The sequence below is a fragment of the Lepidochelys olivacea genome, assembly GCF_965140295.1.
Source record: "Lepidochelys olivacea isolate rLepOli2 genome assembly, chromosome: 14".
Classification (NCBI taxonomy): domain Eukaryota; kingdom Metazoa; phylum Chordata; order Testudines; family Cheloniidae; genus Lepidochelys; species Lepidochelys olivacea.
The window spans coordinates 13898754-13920403 of record NC_140424.1 but is presented as its reverse complement, the minus strand read 5'-3'; the positions used below and the strand labels follow the sequence as shown (position 1 = coordinate 13920403).

Below are 21650 nucleotides of genomic sequence, written 5' to 3'. Positions count from 1 at the left end.
TGCTCTACTGGAGCTGTGAGCTGCAGGTCTGCTTACCTCCAACTCTGCCACCCAAATAAACTAATTCGCTGTCTTTTAATTCCCCCAGAAGAAGGAGCATTTGCTATGGGTGTGGTGGGGCAGGGCTGGCTGAGCCCAAAATAATCCCTTAACTCCCTGTTGTCCAATGTGGGGGCTTTTACACCCCATCACAGGCTCCTATATCAGTTTCCCCCCATCTCATTGGCATTTTTATCCACCTATGAATCACAATGGACTGGACTGTCCAAATCTTCCTGCGGAGTTTGCCTGAACAATACAGCAACTGTGCACACAACTTAGGTACGTGCATGAGTAACAGTTGGACGTGTTGTGTAAGCAAGTGTAGTATGGAAAGCACAATTTAAGTGCAAAATTGTGCCTGCCTTTTCAGGTGTGCGCCTGGAGGATTTGACCATCAATCAGACCCACAGGGGGAAGGGATTTAGGGGTTCTTTCAGGATGGTGAGATGCTAGGGCTGCCCTGCTGCGAATTGCTACATGGCTGTATCTTCAGTCAGAAGGCCCATCCACCCATAATGTGGCAATGCGAGGGGATGGATAGAAATACCTGAGTCCTAGGGGCAGATCCGTATTTATTTAAGCTAGGTGTGTAAGAACCTATGCACATGCCCTGCGCTGCGAATCAACCCCTTGTGACCCAGGACCAGCTGCCCCCCAAACAAGCATCTTTATTACACTATGATACGAGGAAATTCCTTGCCTTTAAAATCTCTTGCAACTTTTAACTGCCCTCATCAGGTGGATGGGTCCCATGAGGAGTCACTCTTCTCCAGCCGAGCATCCCTCCCGGCATCAGCACTTATAGTCTGAGTAAGGTGGGCTCTGTAGTGCATCTATCTCGTTGTACTGAACTAAGCTCATCTTTGTCTCAGGCAGTTGGGAACAATGCAGCAGATGGCAGCCCGGAGTATATGGATCTAGATCCTCCTGCAGTCACTGACCAAACCCACATGCTTTCTAATTCCGTGAACCCTGGCAGCCGCTACAAGGAAATTCAGCCCCACCGTTCGGTAAGAAGAAAATGCAACAGCTGGAGTGAAGAGCTCAGGGCTGCAGCTAATTTAATATCACCCACTCAGGGCTGGAGGAGTCCAACACTTAATGAGGGTATAGATGGAGGTTTCCTCCTGGTGGAACACTCCATTGCAGTGGGGGATTGGATCGCCTTTAACCCTGCAGTGAATACTTTGCAAAGCACTTGGACTGGTTCTTTGGATGTTAATTCGCAGCCCTGGGAGGTCTCTCTCATGCTGCGGATGCCCCACGTTCAGTGCTCCCCGCACTCACCCCTCACACTGTAGACTCAGGCAATACGATCCTCACCTGGATGTCATCTCTGAATTGTGTCCTGATTTTCTGAAGACGGCCCCATTTTTCAACAGTCTGCCCCAGAAACATGTAGCCCTCCAAAAGGTGCACATAAGCTTTACGCCCCTCAGCTGCCCTCAGGCCTCCTGCCTAGCAAGGGGAGCTGCTGCAGACTCTGGGAAGCCACTCTCCTCAGCCCCAGGAGAGCAGGGACAGCAGAGCTGCTAGGCAGAGGCACCGGCTTGGCACCACCACTGCCCTATCCCTGTAGGCAGCGCCCCCAGGCTGTAGGAGCAGGGCCTGCCCAGCAGCAGCACTGGGGCCAGGCCAATGGTGCACCAGCCCAGGAGGTGGTACATTTGTACACATGCTTCCAGGCTGGCGGATGGATGGGTCCATACAGGTTCCCAGACAGAGCCCTTCACCGCAGGATCCGAGGGTCCCATTCAAGTACAGATTGATAAATGAAAGGGCTGATTCTATCCGCCCACCCCCTTCACTCCCTTTGAGTAGCACCTCACTCAGTGCATAGTCCCACTGAAATCAATCGGAGTCGCAAGGTACTATCTAGCATGGGTGTGGGTAGCAGACTCTAGCCCTAACTACATCCTGCCAAGCGAGAGACTCTGGCTGCTGACCATGGTACCGAGAGGACGGCCCCCTGCCTCTAGGAACGGAGAAACACGCTCTACAAATGAACGCACACACACCTGAATATTCCAATCTCCCAGCGCTCTTAGGAGACAAGATGCAAAACACCCAGTCCAGAAGAAACCCCGGCTACAGAGCCTGTGTTTTAAATCCCATGTTCTCTCCATGTTAGCTACTCCCTCTGAGCTCACAGACAGTGGCAGACCACCCCCAGACAGTAGGGCCTCAGGAGAGCTGAGAGATCTGATGCTCCAAGCCTCTTCTAGCACTGGGGAGCTTCTGGAGGATCTTCAAGGCTTTCACACATTCTCTAAAACCAGAGAGAAAACAGAACGGTGAGAGATTGGGATGGAAAGGAGGGGGGCTGGGGAGAATTTCCCCTCCTTGATTAGCCCTCTATCCACACTGCGGAGATGTGCACCCTGCCTTTGGAGGCCACTCTTTTCATGTCCTTCATGTGTTCCCTGAAGCAACATGCACTTCTTCTGGAATGGCATATGCCTTTCCCATTTCTTACCTAGCTCAATCCAGCTGAGTTTATTCACATCAATCCTGGTGCTTCATAGACCTGCCTAGCCACCCCAAAACAGACAGAGGTGACCTGGAGAAGCGTCGCTGCAGAACTCCAGCAAATCAACTCCTGAGGCACCTCACCCCACAAAATCTCAACCCACTTTGGTCATTACCTCTGTTCCCTCAATCTGCACTGTACCTGGCTAGAGCCCCATCTGTCTGTTCCTTGAGCATCAGGGTTTTCAGCACATGATTGTTGTTCATTCCCAGGGTGCAAAACGCTCTAATGACCTGCAGTGAGAAGTGACACACACAGAGGTGAGGCCTTTGCTCCTGGACACCAAGAACCACACACATCGCTGGAGAACATCACTAACCTGTATGCGAACGGCCGGACTGCTGTCCACCTCCAGCATTTCCAGCAGGGTAAAGAACACATGCTTATTGCGAAGACCAAGGACCCCCTAGTGAAAAGAGACGTGGAAGCAGAGCATCACGGAGCATTTTGAAAGACCAAAATCCAGAGCGGTTTGATAAAGAATCTAACAACATGATGAGGTTTCCAAAGCTGATTAGGCTCCACACTGTGCTTATAACTGGCACAAGTCTATAGTGCTCAGTAAAATTACACCAGGGCTATTTTAATGAGTGACTGTACTGCTGGTGTGAGGCGTGAGATGGCCAGCTCTGGAGACCAAAGTCTTCTGTTTGTTCCCAAGACAGCTACAGCAAGGGCTGCATCCGTGCAAGATCCCCAACATTGCTCCACCAGTGCACCTCAGTCCTGACCAGGGCCCACCTCCAGGGCTGAGGGGGTCAGCCCGTCTCCACAGCCAGGCAATATCTGGACTCTGCCAATGTAGGGGACAGTTCTGGAGGCAGTCTGAGATGTGGACAGTGTCCAGAAGAAAATGAACAGCCAGCCAACCGGCCATTGGATGGTAACAGCTTTCACTAGCCAGTCGCTTAGGCTGTATTTTGTACCCTCAGGAGGCTCCACAACACAACTGGCCATTTCCGGAGCCATTCAGCCCCGCTGTGGTCTGGCCGAGCTGCTCTGAAAGCAGACAGGCTGCAGGCCAAGAGAAGGAGGCAGTGATGTACCAAGAGATTAAAACATGGCTCCCAAGTTAAAGGAAGTCACGTAGGGAGGGTGGAGCCCTAGTATGAGGAACCTAAGAGAAAGGAAGAGAGAGAACAGACTGGACAGCAAGTAGAGAAGGGATTGGAGCTGGAAACACAGGGAAGTGATGGCCAAATGAAAAGGCAGGTGGGGATCCAGCCCAGAGAGAGATTGCACAGCCCACTCATCACCCACACGCTGTGTCTAGGGTAATGTATGTCAGACATGTCTAGTGGTTCAGGACAGAACATGACTTACCAAGGAAACCACAGCCTGTCTTCGGCTCACCTCGCTCTTCTCCTTCAACTGCCTGCCACGATGCACACGGCATTACTGGAGAGAAATGAGGCTATTTTGCCCCTCCCGCAGGGTTTAAAGGAAGGCACTCCCACTATGCTTTTGTCTTCTGCCTCCACTGTGAGGGGATGCAGTTCCCATCCTCTACATAAGGGGTCACTGTGGGCCTTTAAAACCCTGGTTTTCCAGCCTATGCTGGCTACCCTTTAGATGATACGGGAGAGTTAAAAGCCTGAGAAAGTCTGATCCTTTCCCCAGCCTTGTGTGTGGAGGGGAAGAAATCCGCTTAGCGGTCTCCAGCAATCTCAGCCCACTTTCTGTGGGGTTCCTGCATCTGGGCCTTAGATGGCTCCTTACTTTGGGGTAGCCCCCAGCCTCTCTGACAGCCACCCCCCTTCTGCCTGAGCTGCAGCCTTTCCTCCTGCTGTTGTTAGCCAGGTCAGTAGGAGCAGGTGAGGAGGTAGCTGCTCTGTACATTAAGCCCTCTGGGAGGAGATGCTTGGAAGGGGCATGTCTTTAATGTGGTCTCAGATCATCCAAAGTGAAATTTCCCCGTTTGGTGACGTCCACCAACGTGATAATCAGGGATTTCTCCAGCCCCAACCCTGAAGGCTTGTGCTGTAACTCTGGGTGTGGCTAAATTTCACCACACATCCCCTGGGGAAAGAGGAAGAACCTGGCTGGAGGGCCAAGGCTGTCCCACCCGGGCCACCCTGTCTGTGCCTTCCTTGGGCTTCTGCCTTGAAGTCCAGTCACCACTAGCCGCCGTCTGGCCTGGAGGAAAGGCTAAGCCTTGGAACCGTGGGAACCAGGAGAGAAGTGAATGAGCCAGTGAAAATTAGCCCACCAGGCAGGTTCCTAAAGATGTGGGCTCAGGGAAAATATCCTGGAATCAAACCCAGACCACGCCAGCGGCCTTTGGGCTTTGTTCAGCGCACGTGGTTGGACGGAAGCAGGAGAGGACTGGATCTCTGGCTCTTCTGCCAGCCACTTACTTCTCCACAATATCCCAGATTCGCCCCTTCATCTGCAGAGCTGCCGCAGTCATTGCCACAGTCTGTCTCACTACCTGTGAGCGGGAGAGAGATGTGGGTCAGGGAGAGAGATGCAGCGCAGGGCAAGGTGAGAACATTTCAGAGCAGGCGGCATGGTGAGGAAGGGGCTGTGTGTGCATGGCGGGGTCTTTATTGGTCAGCCTCAGCCCCAACATCTTTTCAGTGTTTTGTCGACCCCACATGAATCCAGAGTAAAGAACAATAAGATCAAGACTAAGATTAGCCTGAATCAAAACCTGGCTCTGGGTTCTGGTGATCTGGATCCAAACCCCTTGGCTGGTCTCTGACTAAACCCCAGATTCAAACACTGCTGGATTTTGGATCCTGACTGTGTCTTGGGCCCGTGTTTAAATGGAAGTGAATTCACTAGCACATCCTCCATACTGATGGCCCATTGGAGAGGAAGGTAGTTGGGGTGAAAGCTCCATTAATATCCCTTCTTTGGAGCAGAGAAAGCCAGGGGGTGGGTTCCTGGCCCTGACACGCTCTCTTGGAAAGAGACTCTGCTATTTAATTTCATTGTGATTAAATCCTCCATGCCCTGAGCCTCACCAGAAATGGCTCCTGGTGCAGCTTTTCCACCAGCAGCTGGAACACCTCCTCTTCCAAGCCTTCCTGTTGGATCGACTCCAGCCCGATGGTGCTCAGCAAATTGGCGGCATCAGCGCGATGCTGTGGGGAAGCAGCATGAAGAGAGCGTGCTGGGTCAGCCACTCACAGACCCTTGGTGGCACGCAAGCAGGAAGTGTTTGTGTGCGCTTGTTGGGGAGGAGCGGGAAGGGTCTGTGTTACAAGTCTCTCCAGGCTGCAGGAAGCAAGTGCCCAGGCTAGGAATCCTTGCTGGCAGTGCCACCAGTCAGAGAGGGCATTGCTGGGCCTTTCGCCCAGAAGGAGAGGCTGAGGTGGTGCCATCCTAGGAAGAATGGAGGCCCACTCTGGGTGTCCCGCTAAGCAGGAATCCAAGAGTCTCTCTGATTACAAAAGACTAGGAGATGTGGATGCCCCACTGGGCAATTAGGCACCAGGACAACAGCAACCAGATGTTTAGGCATGACTCTTAGGGGACCCTTAGGCATGGGGACAGCCAAAGCAATACCTGCTGGCCACTGGACACATAGCCAGAGTAACCAGGCTCCTACATATGGACACCTGGAGGCTGGCAGTGGGGCTCCTGAATATAGGACCCTGGAAATGGGTGGATTGGGAGGGAAAGAAACACTGGCAGTGGGTTAGAGTTCGTGCCCCGACTCCCAGAGAATAAGAATGGTGGTAGCTTTGCCTCCTTACCTTGTACACTGGAGAATGGCGAAGCTGATCTATAACGGCCTGGATGATATCGGTGCTGACCACCATCACGTGCTTCACCAGCATGAGCAAAGCCTGCAGGGGATCAGGAGAGAAGGATCATAGACTCCGAGGAAGAATTTGGGCCTCACGTCTAAACCCGTGTATCAAGAACACCCCTCCAGTTTTGTACTTTGCGCTGTAACAGACTCTCCCATCCAAAGCCAAGGCAACCATTGGTAAAGGGAGACCCTTTGGGAGGGGAGTGGCTACACGTCTGCAGAGAATGCAGAGAGGGGCGCAGCTGAGCAGATGTGCCTGTCGAGACAGACTGAGAGACTCCGAGGCAGTGGTGTCTCTGGATCCCCATCCTGAACCAGGTCATGGGTGAGGGAACAGTCTGGGACAACCCCGCCTCTGTTTTCATCTTCCCCAGGTAATGGAAGCCAATGGGCAAAGCATCTGGGAAAGGTTCATGGGTGGTCCTGGAGTGGACTGAGGAGAGGATGGAGGACAGAGACACAAATTCTCCTTATGTGATCAGTCAGGATCCGCACCTGCATTTTCTTCTTCATGTTCTCCTGGGTCAGGCACCTCAGCAGCGCCTCCAGGGCAGCGGGATTGGATGCATCCAGATACACCAAGCAGGTGGCTGCAGACAGAACCGAGTCATCTGTGTGGTTCTGTGAGGCTGCCAGCTGCTCTAGGGTCCCGATCAGCCTGGACTGGGCACCCACCACACTCCCTTGGGACAGAAAGGAAGAGCAGTGGTGTTGATTGTGTTTCATTTCATACTGGGGCTGGCGGGCCTGGCTCTTGGAAAAGGCAGAGCATGAGCCCCTTGGTCCAGTTTCAGCAGGAGCCGTGACCTTGGATTCGGGCACTGCAGCCCACGCGTGCAAAGCCACCGCCAGAGCAGTGAGGAGATCCTTTCTCTGAGTCGGGCTTCCCTTCTTCAGGTGTCTGATCAGTTCCTTCACCATAGCGGCATCCAGGCAACCTGTCCCAAGCACAGCACAAAACCAGAAGGCAATGACCAACTCTGAACACCAGAGCCCAGACAGTTGGCAGCTCGCTGGGAATTGGGTGCCAGGGGCAAACTCAGCAGAACAGCAGGATGGCACACCACTGATTGCTGCCCATGAGCCATCTGACACAGTAGGCTCTGGACGGCTCCTTGTGCAGGAATATTAAAAGGACTCAGGAGCAGGAAAAAGACAAGGGCCTCTCCAGCATGGGCTGGGGGGTACTGTCTGTGGAGAGGTGCTTAGGCGTGAAGGCTAGAGGCAGACCAGGGAACCTGCCAGATTTTGGTGGATGCAGGCCTCTCTCATCCTCAGTCCAAGCCTGCCTGGCAGCATGGACCCCATTCCCTTATATGACTTTTCTACAGAGATGGGCCCAACGGCAGAGTGCATCGGGACCTGATCCGAACGTGGTGGCTCTGGCCTTTCTCTGTAATTAAACAGCAGCCACCAGACAGAGGGAACAGGCCTTCCTCAAGGCTGGCCCCTTTCACAATTCCCTCCTATCATGGGCCCAGTCTGCATAAGGGAGAACCCTAGTCAGATGAGTCCCCTGCATGACCCCCTCGGGGATCCCCTCAAGGAGAAAAGCCATCATCCTGCACATTTCTTCCACACATACAGACTCCCCCCGCCCCTTCTGTGTTCTCCCTGCATTCCTCCTTCCTTTCCCCTGCTCCATTCTATCCTTCCCTGTGTCCCTCCACCCATCTCCCATGCCCCATCACCAGCTGGCCAGTTTCTACACACACGTATTCCCCTCTGTGCTCCTGGCAAGCAAGGAGTGAAAAGCAGCACGTCTTGTCCTGGCTCTCTAAGGGCAGGAAGGGAGCAGCCCTGCTTCGAGCCCCGCACTGGCTCCCAGGTTATAGTCTCCCAGCCAGATCTGATCCCACACAGCCATCCTGTGGTAAGGATGCATCAGCTCACTTCCCAGACCCTGCTCTGATGTGCATCTCTGCAGGCAGGACAGCCTCTCTCCCTGTAACACAGTAATGGAGAAATCCTCCCGTTCAGTTCCACAGAGCTACAAATGCTCCAGCCATAGGAGGGTGTGAGGGCAGGGACCCTGCCTGTGCAACAGCACCAGGGGCTGTAACACAGGCAGACAGGACTCACATTCCAGAGCGAATAAGAGCATCTGCAGCCTCCCTTCCCAACCTCCTACAGAAGTTTTCCTAACCCACTCCAGGGGCTTTTCTCTCACCCGCTGACATCCTGCTCTCCGGCTTTCCCCGGTTACTCTGCTACGGATCCTGCCCCACGACCCTTTGTATCGCAGACCTCCTAAATCCTAGTCCACAGCTCTCCTCACTCCCTAACAGGTACCACAACATTCACACACCCCATCCTTAGACCTGCCTATTCATGTCTTCTGGAACAGACCTCTGGGAGCCACAGACTGATACAATATCAAGGATTCTACATGCATATAATGTAATTTAGTTAGCCCAAGAAACGTTCCTGAGGTACCAAAACCTCTCTTCCCTGGTCTTAGAGAGAAGGGCTGACTGGATGGAGAATATGTAGAGAGAAAGTGTAAGACATGTCATGTTCTTTGGGGGTGGCTAGTCACAACCAGCTTCTCTTTGCCTCTTGAGAATTTTGTGGCAGATCCCTGATCAAAGACAAAACACATGCCATTGTTCCAAATTCACCTATATATACCCCTATGCTTAATAAATGCCACTTAATACTTACATAGTTGTTGTCATCTTCAAAACACTGTATGGACAATAACTAGTTAACAGGCACAACACCTCTGGGAGGGAAATGTTATCCCCATTTTACAGATTGGAAAAATGAGTCCAGGAATGATTTGCACAAAATCATACAAGGAGTTGATGATGGAATTTAAAAGGGTTCCTGGCTCTTGCCCTTGTGTTTAGGCAACGGCACCATTCTGCCCCACGTATTACAAAGAGACTCGTCTCTCCAGAGTGAAGGGTGAAATCAGAGTTCACTTATAAGCCCAATGGTTACCCCCCACTTCTCTAAACTCGGGGAGGGAAAGCACTGTTGGCTGAAAAATGTGGATGATCGGAGATAGGGTGGAGTAAAACTTTGTCCATGAATGCCAAGTAATTTAATGAGATGATAGTCAAGTTACAACTAGATGAAATTTAGCCTCTGCACAATTGCACGAGTATCTCATGGTTCTTCAGCCCTTTAACTTCCTAACAGCAACGTTTACACACAGCAGTTGTAGATCTCATTTCAATAACAGTTCAGACTCGTTTTCCCTAGTGAAAAAGGCTGTTCAGAAATCTTGTCTAAACCAGTGGTATGACACAGGAAAGGCTGGGTAAGAAGGATCAATAATACAAGTGGTTTATGTTGTTCTATGGATACAGGGATGGAGCCGCAGTTGGTGTGAATCAGCTCCACTGGAGAGAGGCCGATTTCCTGTATTCTCAATGCAGTAACAGGAAGATATTACTTACACAACAGTATTAGGTACCAGACTGTTCTTTATGTGAGGTCTACTTAATCTGATAATTAAAATGTTACCATTCTGCGGTTAGAAGAGGTGTGTGTGCAACAGACCTTGAAGGGTATTGTTCTGGAGCTTGGTGCCAGGCAGCTGTAGTTGCTATAGAGATATTAGTGCCGTGTGTATGGAAACAAGCCTTTGTTAAAAAGTTTCTCCCTGGAACTCAGAGGCTGGAGTGCTGTACTGTGTTTTTAGTGGCTGTGTAGAATTAGAATGTTCACATGTCTAGATGTGTGTTGGCGTGTGTATGAACTATGTGGGCTTTAGGGACCATAATAACACTAACGTGTCTTTATAATAAAACATATGGTTATAGTATGGCATCACTCCAGGGCAGAGTTAAGGTTGGGTGCCTTAACTGTGCATGTCTTTTACGTGTAACCATGACTCTGAATTTCCTGCGTTTGTAAAGCTTGGTTGCACAATAAGTACCAGTAACATTCCTATAATATTTCGTATCTTTAATTTACTGACACATACTCTCAGCCTTAACTCCATCTTAACGTAGTTTGTTTTTACCTTGGAATTGCCGTAAGTTTTCATTTCCAGACCTTTGCACTAGGTAAGTGTTGCTGATTGGATTTAAGCAAACATTTCTTGGTGTTCATGATTTCTGACATGTATATTACTTACTGTAACAACCTTAATTTTAAGTTACCTACGTTTTTTGGCTGGGCGCATTGGCCCTGTACTGTCTAATGACGTTGCTGTGCTCTGCAAGACACTTCACCGACATCACGCACGCAGCTTCATTAGCATGCACAGCAAGTTAAGAGGGCTGCATTCCTTTGCATAGTTACATGTATGGATTACAGCCATTGAGTATTACACTGGACAGCCTGAGACTGTGAAGACTGATGCTGTCAGAAGGAATGAAAGAGCAGGCAGATCTTCCTCTCGCTGTAGAAGGATTTATGCCCAGTAGGTGCCAACAGGCCAATACCCCAGCATCTAATCACCTTCCCTGATCCCTGGGTCAAAGAGCTTGGAGCTGCTGCATTGACAAGAAAAGTGACTTGAAGAATCACTCACCAAATAAAACCAGGGTCCTAGTTACTTCATATCGCACAGGCTGACTCCTGCATACCTGGAGCTAGAAAAAACAGATCCCTTTAGCAGACCGGACAAAAGCCACTTAGCACCGCACTTCCTACCCCTGCAATTCTAACCTTTTACACAAGTTTTCAATATTAATTTGGGCATCAATATCCCAACGACTGAATCTCTCCCCACCCTAATAAACCTAGTCTGCGTGCCCTAGGGTCTGCTGTCTCCCTTTCCCTGATAAATCACTCTCCCATTTCCTGAACTCTGGACTAATCTAGTCACGAGAGTGCAGCCCAGGCACCAGCCTGGGGGATCCAGTGCCAGCTCAGGGATGCTGTGTAATAAGTGATGCTGGCTGAGCCATCTTCCTCCCCTCGGCCCTGAGTTTCAGATCATCTCCTGCGCAGCGCGCCTCCCCTTCCCACACCAGCTGTGTCAATCCCGTGACTTTGCAGTGCCACGAGTCTGTTCCTCTGACCGAGACCCACATTATGAACTGGGCAGCAGAGTGCAGGTGAATGGCACTTTAGCCATGAGTCGGCTCTCAGGAGGAGATAAAGGTCAGGCCCACTTCTTGGTAATGCAGCGACAGCGTGAGGCACTAAAGCTGAAGTCATTAGTAAGAACACATTATAAAGAGAATGAACGTCCCTATGGGTTATACCTACAGCGTTGTGAAGTGCAGACAGCACAAACTCATCAGTGATCCTAAGGCAGCCCAGGGCCTAAAGAGACAAATGGCAGAGAAATAAATCTTCAGGTCGGAGCAATCATTAGAGACGTCTGATCCAACTCCCAGTGACACTCAGCCCAGCCCAGTGTAAAATCAGAGACGACAGACAGTACGACAGCGGCCTTGAGTTGAGCACACAGCAGACTGCAGTGCAGGTCTCTCACGAGGCCCAGGGGATGGGAAGTCAAGGGTCTCCTGGCAGTCATCGTGGCCTAGAAAGAAACCTTGGGAGTGGGGTAACATTCATCAGTTACCAGGACCTTGGAGAATGCTTCCAGGGGTACGTCTGCATGGCAATAAAAGACCCACAACATGGCTGCGGCTGGCCCAGGTCGGCTGACTGCGGCTCACGGGGCCCAGGTTGCGGGGCTAAAAATAGCAGTGTAGACATTTGGGCTCAGGCTGGATCCAGGGCTCTGAGACCTCACAAGGTTGGAGGGGGGGGGGGGGAGAAGTGTCTCAGAGCCTAGTCTCCAGCCGAGCCTGAACATCTACACTGCAATTTTTAGCCCCGCAGCCTGAGCCCTGCGAGCCCCAGACGATTGACCTGGGCTCTGAGACTCGGGCGGCGGGTGTTTTATTGCAGTGTAGACGCTCCCCAGGTAACTGCTGTGAGTTACTGCAGCTAAGCCACAATAAGACGAGTGTAGGAGGGATTCTGAGCATGTCAATAATATTGTTAGTGGGGATAACGATACTTCCCAGCCTCGTGTGGGGTAAGAGAAGTTATTTAATGATTATGAAGGGCTGCCTTCTATGAATTAACGATTGACACATTGTTCAGTTTGAGTCCTCCAGCCTGTCTTTGTGCCTGGGATTTCTCCTGCTAGCTGGGGGAATTGCGGGGAACCTAGCAATTGCCAGCTCCTGCTGGGTGAATGATCTTACATGCTACTTGTAGGGCCATCAGAGGGATTCTCCCTGTCTCAGTACCACCTGTGCTGATTAACTTCATTACAATGCAACGTGATCTATATTAATGGCACAAAGAAAGACCCCTGGGAATTCCAGGGCTCTACTCCGCGCTGATAAGGCTGCAGCTGGAGTATTGCATCCAGCTCTGGGCACCACATTTCAGGAAAGACGTGGCCAAATCGGAGAAAGTCCAGAGAAGAGCAACAACAATGATTAAAGGTCTAGAAAACATGACCTCGGATTGAAAAAATTGGTTTAGTCTGGAGAAGAGATGACTGAGCGGGGGGCCATGAAAACAGTTTTCAAGTACATAAAAGGTTGTTACAAGGAGGAAGGAGGTAAATTGTTCTCGTTAGCCTCTGAGGATAGGACAAGAAGCAATGGGCTTAAATTGCAGCAAGGGAGGTTTAGGTTGCACATTAGGAAATCTTCCTGTCAGGGTAGTTAAGCCCTGGAATAAATTGCCTAGGGAGGTTGTGGAATCTCCATCACTGGAGATTTTTAAGAGCAAGTCAGACAAACACCTGTCAGGGATGGTCTAGAGATAATACTTAGTCCTGCCATGAGTGCAGGGGACTGGCCTAGAAGAACTCTTCAGATATCTTCCAGTCCTACACTTCTCTGATTCCCCCTCCCCCTCTCACTGCCTGGAGGCTTGTGATTTGCTCCAACCATAGCTTCTATAGGACTCAGCTGGAGTGGTTTATGAAACACGACTGAGGTTAGTTACACCCTAGACAGTGAGGAACGAAGTCCCGTACGTCACCTGAGCAGCGTAGATTTGCTCTTGTTCCACAGAAGAAGCCAAGCTCTCTGTGAGCTCCTGTGGGCACACAAAGGCAAGAGAGCTCTGATGTGTTAATGGATTCACAGCCCTCCTGCGAATGTTAGCTACATACTGCAAAACCTCTCATCCCTTCTTTGTGGAGTATCTGTACCCCGGATGGAACATGGTCATTCGCACCGCCAAGTACTAGTGGTGACTGATAAGGAGAGGAAGGAAGGTCTGGTGGCTAAGCCACAGGACTGGGATAGGGAGACCTGGCTGGCACCCCTTTTGTAAGCCATGATTTTTAGCTCCTGACCTTTATCCTTTCCAACTGCAGCATCTTGATCCTAGGATCTGTGTCCTTCTGTTTAATCTTCGCTGGGTATAAACTGTGGATGGACTTTAGCAACTTTGGGAAGACAAAGTCAGACCTGGCCAGAGAGAAGAGGAGAAATCACAGGTTATTTCTCTGCTGAATTTCAAGCATATGTAACACCTGTTGTGTTTCATACCTGGCTTATGGAGTCATGGTATCTGGAGGATCCATGCAGCAGAAATCCATACCTGTCCTGGGTGCAGAGCTCCTAATTACATCCCACATCCGTGATCTTGGGGTGGGATTAATTAATTGTATTAGAGCAGTGACTGGAGGCTAAGATCAAGCCTCCACTGTGCTAGGTGCTGTACATTCACATCATGATGAAAGAATCCCTGCCCAAAGGTAAATAACTGAGACAGAAAAATGAAGTCTTATTCCCCCCTCCTTTCTGTAGAATGGGAGAGCATCTCCCGCTGACATAGCTACTGTTGCTTGTTGAGGGTGGTACAATTATGTTGATGGGAGAGCTCTCTCCTGTCGGCATAGAGCGGCTACACAAGAGATCTTACAGAGGCACAGCTGCATCAGTACAGCTGTGCCCCTGTAAGCGCTCTAGTGTAGATATGGCCTAAAATAGGGGGCACATTTGACCGGACCAGTGTCCCGTTAACATCTGTTCCATTGCCAGAAGAGCCTTGGGATCTTTAACCCCCACAGAGATGTTGGCTTCACATCAGATCCAGCAGCCATAGCACTCTGAATCCCCTTAACGCCAGGCTGGAGCAGGGGTTGAGTACTGACTCCGAAGAAAGAATGCTATCCACCAAGTTCTCCCACAGCACACCACACACCAGTGCCCAGGACGGCTCCAGCTGATGAGGCACAAAGAACCCTGGGATACGTCCCCAGGAATGCTAGTGGCAAACTTGTGTGAGGCATGGGCATATGGGGTTTGGAGGGTGTGTGGCTCAGTCAGCAACGTGGATTTTGGAAGGCAGGCTTGGCTAACACACCCCTGCCAGGCAGGATGTAGGCACACACTGCAGTGTAGATACACCTTAAGTCACTAACATCATATCCTGTGGTTCACAGCAGTTCCCTAGAGCACTGGTTCTCAACCTTTTTGATACTAGGGGCAGGCTTGCTGCCTTCCTAAGCTGGGTGAGGGAGAGCTCAGGGACTGGCGCCCGGACATTGAGAGACCCTGCCCTAGAGGTCTCCTCTCTAAGTACAGCCCCAGCCTAACTCTTCTCAACTTGCGAGACCACATGGTAGTGAGCGAAGAACACTGGAACCACAAGCGGAAGTTAGACAGGCAGAATGTAACTGCTCAGGCTGGAATGGGTCCAGAGCACAGGTCAGATAAACTGAGCTCTGCTGGAAAGTTAAAACCTGTCATTGTGTCTCTTACTTTTTCTTCTCCATCATTGACTTCTTCCTTTGGGCCATAATCTGGTATGCAGATCGCTGCCTCAGGCTAGCCAACCCAGGCTGCTCCACTATGGAAGGCTGATTAAAGCCACGCTGGAGGGGACTTTTCCTCCACATGGATGGGGGAAGTGGGAGAATTTCACAAGGAGTCTGAGGAAGGAGAGAATGTTGTTTAATAAACCCCAATCGATTTCATCACCAGGATGACGAGTTACATGAAAATGCCCAGTTGAGCCATAGGAACAAAGCAAACAGCCCCAGTTGTCTGAAACGTATTTCACAGGCTGGTGCAACATTTCTGCATCTGTGACTGTGGACTGGGGCTTCTAATACTAAGCGCTTTTATAAACTCCTTCCGCCTGAGGCTCTAAGAGCAATTTACAGACAATAACTAACTCTAATTCTCCCAATACCCTCAGGAGGGAAAATATTGTGTTCATTTTCATGGTGCCCTCTGCCCGGAATGCCATCTGGGATCCTCTGGGCCTCTCAGCTTCATTCTCCTCCTTTAAATCCCTCATCAGGACTCGCTTTTTGAGTCAGCTTTTCCACACTGATCTCAAACGTGGTGTCGTGCACGCCTGCCTGCTGGCCAGAGTTCGCTCCCTTAAAATTATAAGTTTACATAGATATGCAGAGGGCTGAGTTCCATTGACTTCCAGTGGGACGACACCTCTTCGCACCCGCTGAGGATTTGCCTTACCATACCTACAAATCCTATACACCAACCACAGATATATATTTTAAAAGACATTACTAGGATGTAAATGTAACAGGTGCTCCATTCCCATGATGAAGAGCTGAATGTAAATCACTACACAGATACCAAATCCTGCCTCATGATCTTTTACCATCATAGTCTTTGTCCTTCTCACCCGCCTCGCCCCGCACACCCCTTCTGTTTGTCCTCCCTTGCTGTGTTAAGTCTACCCAGATTGTAAGATTCTCAGGGTAAAAATATCTCTTTTCTCCATCTGTGAAGCACTGGACACTTGTGATGCTTTAGAAATAATACCAGGTTTTAGGTACAGGTAAACTGAGGCACAGAGCGGCTAAATAACGTGTTCACAGGCACTCAGCAAGTCAATGGCAAGGGCAGGAATGGAACTCAGGAGTCCGGTCAGTCCCTCTGATCGAACAAGTATGCGCATGCCCATGGTGTTATCACTGCATGGGTGAAAACAAGACTCACTGGTACACTATTCTTTTCTCCGGTATTTTGCTCCAGCCCCCACCAGGAGGGAAGCCAGAGAACTCTTCCTGTGGGTAGGGAAGGAACTTTAGGAAGAGACCCATGACTGAGGCCAATTCTCTTCTCTGCAACCATGAGATCTGAGCAGGCACCAAGAGCAGCAACAAGGACCATACCTGGTGGCAGGAGGGCTTTAATACCCTGAACTCCAGCTCCTTCTTGCCAGCTGAGAAAAGGAAAAATATTAAATTACGAGGATAGCGGCTGGATGTTGGGCTCCAGTCAAGACCCAACCCCTCCGTCAAGACTTATCACATGACTTCCTGGTCCTCAAGTCCTCACCTGCTCCAGTCTAATGCAGCTAATCCCCATAGTAAGCGACAAAAGTATACATTACATGAAGTAGCAAATACACTTGTGCTAAGACCACACTGGTTCTCCCCATCCCTGGCAGAGCCCAGCCCTGAGAATTTACTCCTTATCTTTGTTTAGTATCTATACAGAGGAAATCCAGCACCACATCACAGAACAACCCTGGGTCTCATCCATGCTCTTTTCCCAACAATGTAATTCACCTGTTGTCTCTTCTCGCTCAGTCATGGGGCTGCAGGACACCATTCCTAAGCTACTGCGCCTTGAAGCCTCTTTAAGGGCATCTTTATACCCCCCATTTCTGATCCTCCCTGGGAGCCTCAAAGCAGCTCTAGAGAAGTCCCTGCCATTGATCTAGTGAGCCATAGGCTTATGCTGTGGGAGAGGCAACTGATGGACAGAAATGCAGTGACGGGACCCCATAACGCTGCTGGGGATTCACTTCTGGGCAAGATTCCCTGGAGATGGCTTTAGGATGATGTCATAAGAAGTGGTTACGATGACATCATCACATTCCTCCACCTCTTTAGTCTCATCCAGCAGGGTCTCTTCCAGGCACCATGCAGGCAAAAGATATTGGCAAGTAATAGCAGATATGAGAGAGAGAGAGAGAGAGCGCAAATCCTAAGTAACTAGGGGTCAAGGAGCAGTCAAAGCAAGAGGAGGGAGGCATGGTAGCCACCAGGATTTCAATACTCATTATATGGAATGTGTTCTCACAGCTCCCATTGTCATTTGCCAATATGGGGGTGGAGAGGGGGGTACAATGGTATCTGTAGAAATATAGACTATAGAATATAGAAATGTAGAGGCATCACTGTCTAGGAATGACACATGGGACCGTAAACGCCTGAATTCTAACTTCTTGGGCAAGACGCTGCACCTCTCTGCAACTCAGTTGCTCTGTGTGTAAAAGGGGAATAATGGGCCATGAAAAGCGAGCTCTCACACAGCTGGACAGCATTTCTCTGTTTGTAGTGCAACAACTTTGAAATACCGAATCTGATCGATTCCAAAATGTCAGGGAATGTGGTAGGCATCAGTGGGGACAAGCCTATTGATCTGAGTGCAAATCAGAGTCCTTGAAAAGCCTCAGAGTATAAACATGCAGTTGATAGATTTCCACTCCATAGGAAGTGAGCTGTAGCTCACGAAAGCTTATGCTCTAATAAATCGGTTAGTCTCTAAGGTGCCACAAGTCCTCCTTTTACAGACTAACACAGCTGCTACTCTGAAACTTGAAAAGCCTGATTCACAGGCAAATCAGGGCCCCCAGACAGCTTGGTTCTGCAGGCAGAGGAATCTCTATTGCCCCCTGCTGCTGCCTATATATTCAGAGGCAGCAGTTTAACTTGTGGCATGGGGAGATTATCTGTTGCCTGAACTCTGTAACAGAAATAAGGGAGCCTTACAAGGAGGATTTGTAGACTTTTTAGACCCATTTTGCACTTGCTTTGCACTAGTGCAAATTACTGCATAAGGAGCAGGGCTGCAGAGGATCAGCCTCCCTGTCTGTAACAAAGCCAGCTTCTCATGCATGCTTTCACCAGCCCCTTCACTGCACTCTCTCAAAATAGGAGACAGCAGCCTCCCTTGCTCTAATCAGAATACTCTTTGGCCCTCTCCTGACTTGGCTTCCCCCCCAGGTCAGAGCCCAGTGTGTGTCCTCCAAGGGGCTAATTGAGGGTGATGAGTTCCCAGCCCACAGCTCCGGCTCTGAAGAAAAGCAGGGTACGGACACAGTACAGAGGAAAAGACACGGTGAAGTTGGATAAACAAGAACAGACCTAACATGGGCTCCGATCCAGTTCCCACTGAAGTCAGGGGTGGGGGAAGCTACAAGTGACTTCAATAGGCCCAGGCATGGGCTGTAGAAACACCCTTAAGACTGCCCCCAACCTGTGTCACGGAATATTGCTTAAGAAACCTGAACACCTTAGATAAGAGCGACTCCTCTTTGGGGCTCCCAGCTGCAAGCTTTTGTATGGGGTCGTGAGCCTCACGTCCCAGGCTGCGTTGCAAACCCCCTGGACGGCTCTCTGCATTCATCCAAGCTCTCTCCCAGTCCCAAGGAAGAGAGTTCTTTGCCCAGCAACCCAGCTGGGCTCCTGAGGTACTGGTTACATGTTACATCACCTCTCCCAGAGCTGCTCACTCTGACCTGTGCTTTACCATCTTCTACCTCCCCTGGAAATAGCTCCTTCTAAAGGGGTTCTCTTAACTGCACTCTTCCTCCCACCAGGGGTGGGCAGTTTCCCTTTCTCCCCCTCCCTGCCTGGCTTCTAGGGTCTTAACAGCCCTACCATAACATCTTTGAGACTGGCTTTTGTTTGACATAATTATTCTCAAACCAAGCTTGTCTGGGCTTGTTTCCATACATTACCCTTGGAGACAGCCTGCTGCTGCAGGATACCAGAGAAGCATAACCATAAATCAGCAAGAATTTGTAAGCAGGAGGACAGGTCTGTCAGCATAATGAAAGCAGTACCCTAGAGCAATGATCCACCCCAGTAATTCTCACAGGGAAAAGAGCCCCACCAGCTGATGGTGGAAAGATATGGGGGTTAAATCTAAGCTGTCCATGTGCACCTGAATAAATCAGCTGCAGCCGAGCCTGCTTAGAATCAAATCCTTTAAGGCGCTGGGGGCTCCCTTCAGAAACAAAGCAACAGGTGTCTGCTAATCAGAGTGGAGGTGAGGGCGTGCTGGGAACATGAGCCGTGCACTGGTACAGAATATCCTTGTTTGCTGTTTATAGACTGTTAAATTGTATGAAGGGCTTGCAATGAGAGATTTTGCTGCTTTATGTAACACTGGGTATAATAGAAAAGGAAAATCTGGTAAGTAAACCTGAAACCCCAGGGAGGGTTTGGTTCTTGTTTAACATGGGCCAGACTTGTCAGCACTCAGCTCCCGCAACTGGGACTAGCTTTGCAACAGCTCTTGGCTTCTGGTGGTGGGCCTCATCCCTTCTGAGTGCACCCTGCCAGGTCTTGGGCCCTGAGTTTTCACTTTTCTGGGGTAGAATCTTGTGATTCTCACTCTCCAACTGGGCCCAGCCCCCTGTGTAACAACCGTGACTGCTCAGCAGGTCCGAATGGGTTTGGCTACCTGTAGTTCTTCCCTTTGGGAGCTGTGACCCAAAACAGCCTTCTTAACACAACATAGGGTTTACTCTTAACAGTGGCAGCACAGCATAACATGAGAAAGGGGCTTTTTAAAACAATAGACGTCTGTATGCATCTCTTACCTAAAGGTTTAGGTAGGTTTATTTTACCCCTGGCCTTTAAAGGCTTGGGGGCAGACTGCTCCCCAATGGTCTGACTCAGTTTCCCCATTAATTGCCTGACCTCCTCAAGAGAGTGTCTGTATCTTTAAACCCTTGAGAGGTTTTTCATCCTCTTTCCCCTGCCTCACAGGGGTTGAACTCTCCTGGGCAAAGTTTGTCTGGCAGGCCCTGCAGGGGACCAAGCTATGGTACCAGCATGAATCTCTTCATTGATTGCCAAGAGCTGTGAATATCAGGCACCATCCCACCTCCTGGGAAACCTGACAGGGAATTAATACAATGCATACAGTAAACAACAAGCACCCAGATCAGATGCAGGATTCATCCCATATCACCTGCTCCAAATCTATCACTTTCTCAATAGCCAGTAAAAAGGGGTACTTGTGCCACTAAGTACTCCTTTTCTGTTTACGGATACAGACTAACATGGCTGCTACTTTGAAACCCGTCAATAGCCAGTGTGCATGTATATTTTTCCCCAGTGATCTTGTACCTGCCTAGTAAGTAGTTTATGGGCCAAGTGCTCTTGTATTTTGAGCAGACAGCAGAGGAAAGTGAATGCCAATGTCCAAAACCATGGTGGAAATGCTTGAATGTCTTGCTATCTTAAGTATTTCTAATATGCTTATCATCATAGCATCTAGGCTGCAATGTGCAAATAAGGCCAGACCAAGCAAAACTAAATATGCAGCAAGCAGAGGGTGCTGGTATGCAAAGGGGATTGTTGCAAAAATCCAGTCGCAAGTCGATGGTCCATTCACTTCTGATCCCTATGCTATGTGCTTCTCTGATCCCGTTTGCACTGTGCATTAACGGCTGCAGGAGGGCTGTTACACAAGTTAACAAGTGATGTGCTGGGTTCCTTAGAGACATAAAGACTGCATTATTTTACGCTCTGGGCTTCTTCTGTTGAGGGTGTAGTGCTCTGCCTCTTCCCTGACATCATGTCTGCCCCTTTAGCCTTGAAGCCATCTTGCTGTGGACTCGGACACTGTGAGCCAAATCCTGCTTGCGTCGACATCAACGTAAACTGGGAGTTAATGCCACTGGAGTCAGTGGAGTAACGCTGGTGTAAAGGTGATGGAACTGAGAGGAGAATCCAGCCCAGGGGATCTAAACTCTGATTTGTTCTATGTTGTACAAGCTGCTTCTCAGGAATACTTCTGGGGGGTTTTAGCCAATTGCGCATTTTTCTGCAAAAGGTTATGTTAGGGCTTCGTGACTTTTCAAAATTAATTGCCACTCGTTCAGCACGATGCCCAGCTAAAGTTCAGTAGGTTCATTAGCGAGTTTCCCTAAAGGGCTTGGTATGCTTCCGAGACAGATGTGCTGATGGGTAGATAGTCAATTTTCCCAATTATTCCCTTACCTGCTGTTCATCAACACCTCCTCTGACACCGTCTTCATTACTCCTGTGCTTTATTTTTTCTTGTTCAGGAACAACTTTGTCAAAGCCTCTTGCAGCATTTGGCCTCAGAATGGCGGAGGACCAATCCATGCCCTGCTAAGTAAAAGAGCACGGGAGATTGACTGTGAAGCAGAAATGTCTGGAAATGTTCACTTCAGGAGTTCCTGACGGATTGCTCCAGCAAGGAGCAGAATCCCGCCTGGAAGCAGGGATGATCCCAGACCCATGATCTAACCTGCAGTCAACACTGTTGCTCATGGGTCATTATTACTTTGGAGGGACAGAGTGGCCCTCCAACCCCACAAGTATCCCAAGATCTGCAGGAAAATCCCATTGCTCTCGGGCAACAAGCGTGGGGCTGGAGAGGGTGACCGGACAGCAAG

At 49.9% G+C, this 21650-nt stretch overlaps 1 protein-coding gene across 1 annotated transcript; it reads right to left on the bottom strand.

Moving 5' to 3' along the window:
• Positions 1–1073: 1073 nt before the first annotated feature.
• HEATR9 (HEAT repeat containing 9) lies at positions 1074–21605 on the bottom strand. The gene is made up of 15 exons (XM_084648324.1): positions 21229–21605; positions 16375–16424; positions 14987–15156; positions 13573–13687; positions 13254–13310; positions 11508–11564; positions 10825–10885; positions 6831–7273; positions 6277–6369; positions 5542–5661; positions 4930–5003; positions 3896–3947; positions 2892–2978; positions 2714–2805; positions 1074–2311 (listed from the first exon to the last, which is right to left on the bottom strand). Exons 3-15 carry the CDS (start codon positions 15121–15123, stop codon positions 2227–2229), a joined length of 1473 nt encoding a protein of 490 aa, XP_084504450.1. The 5' UTR covers positions 15124–15156; positions 16375–16424; positions 21229–21605; the 3' UTR covers positions 1074–2226.
• Between the last annotated feature and the right edge of the window lie 45 nt (positions 21606–21650).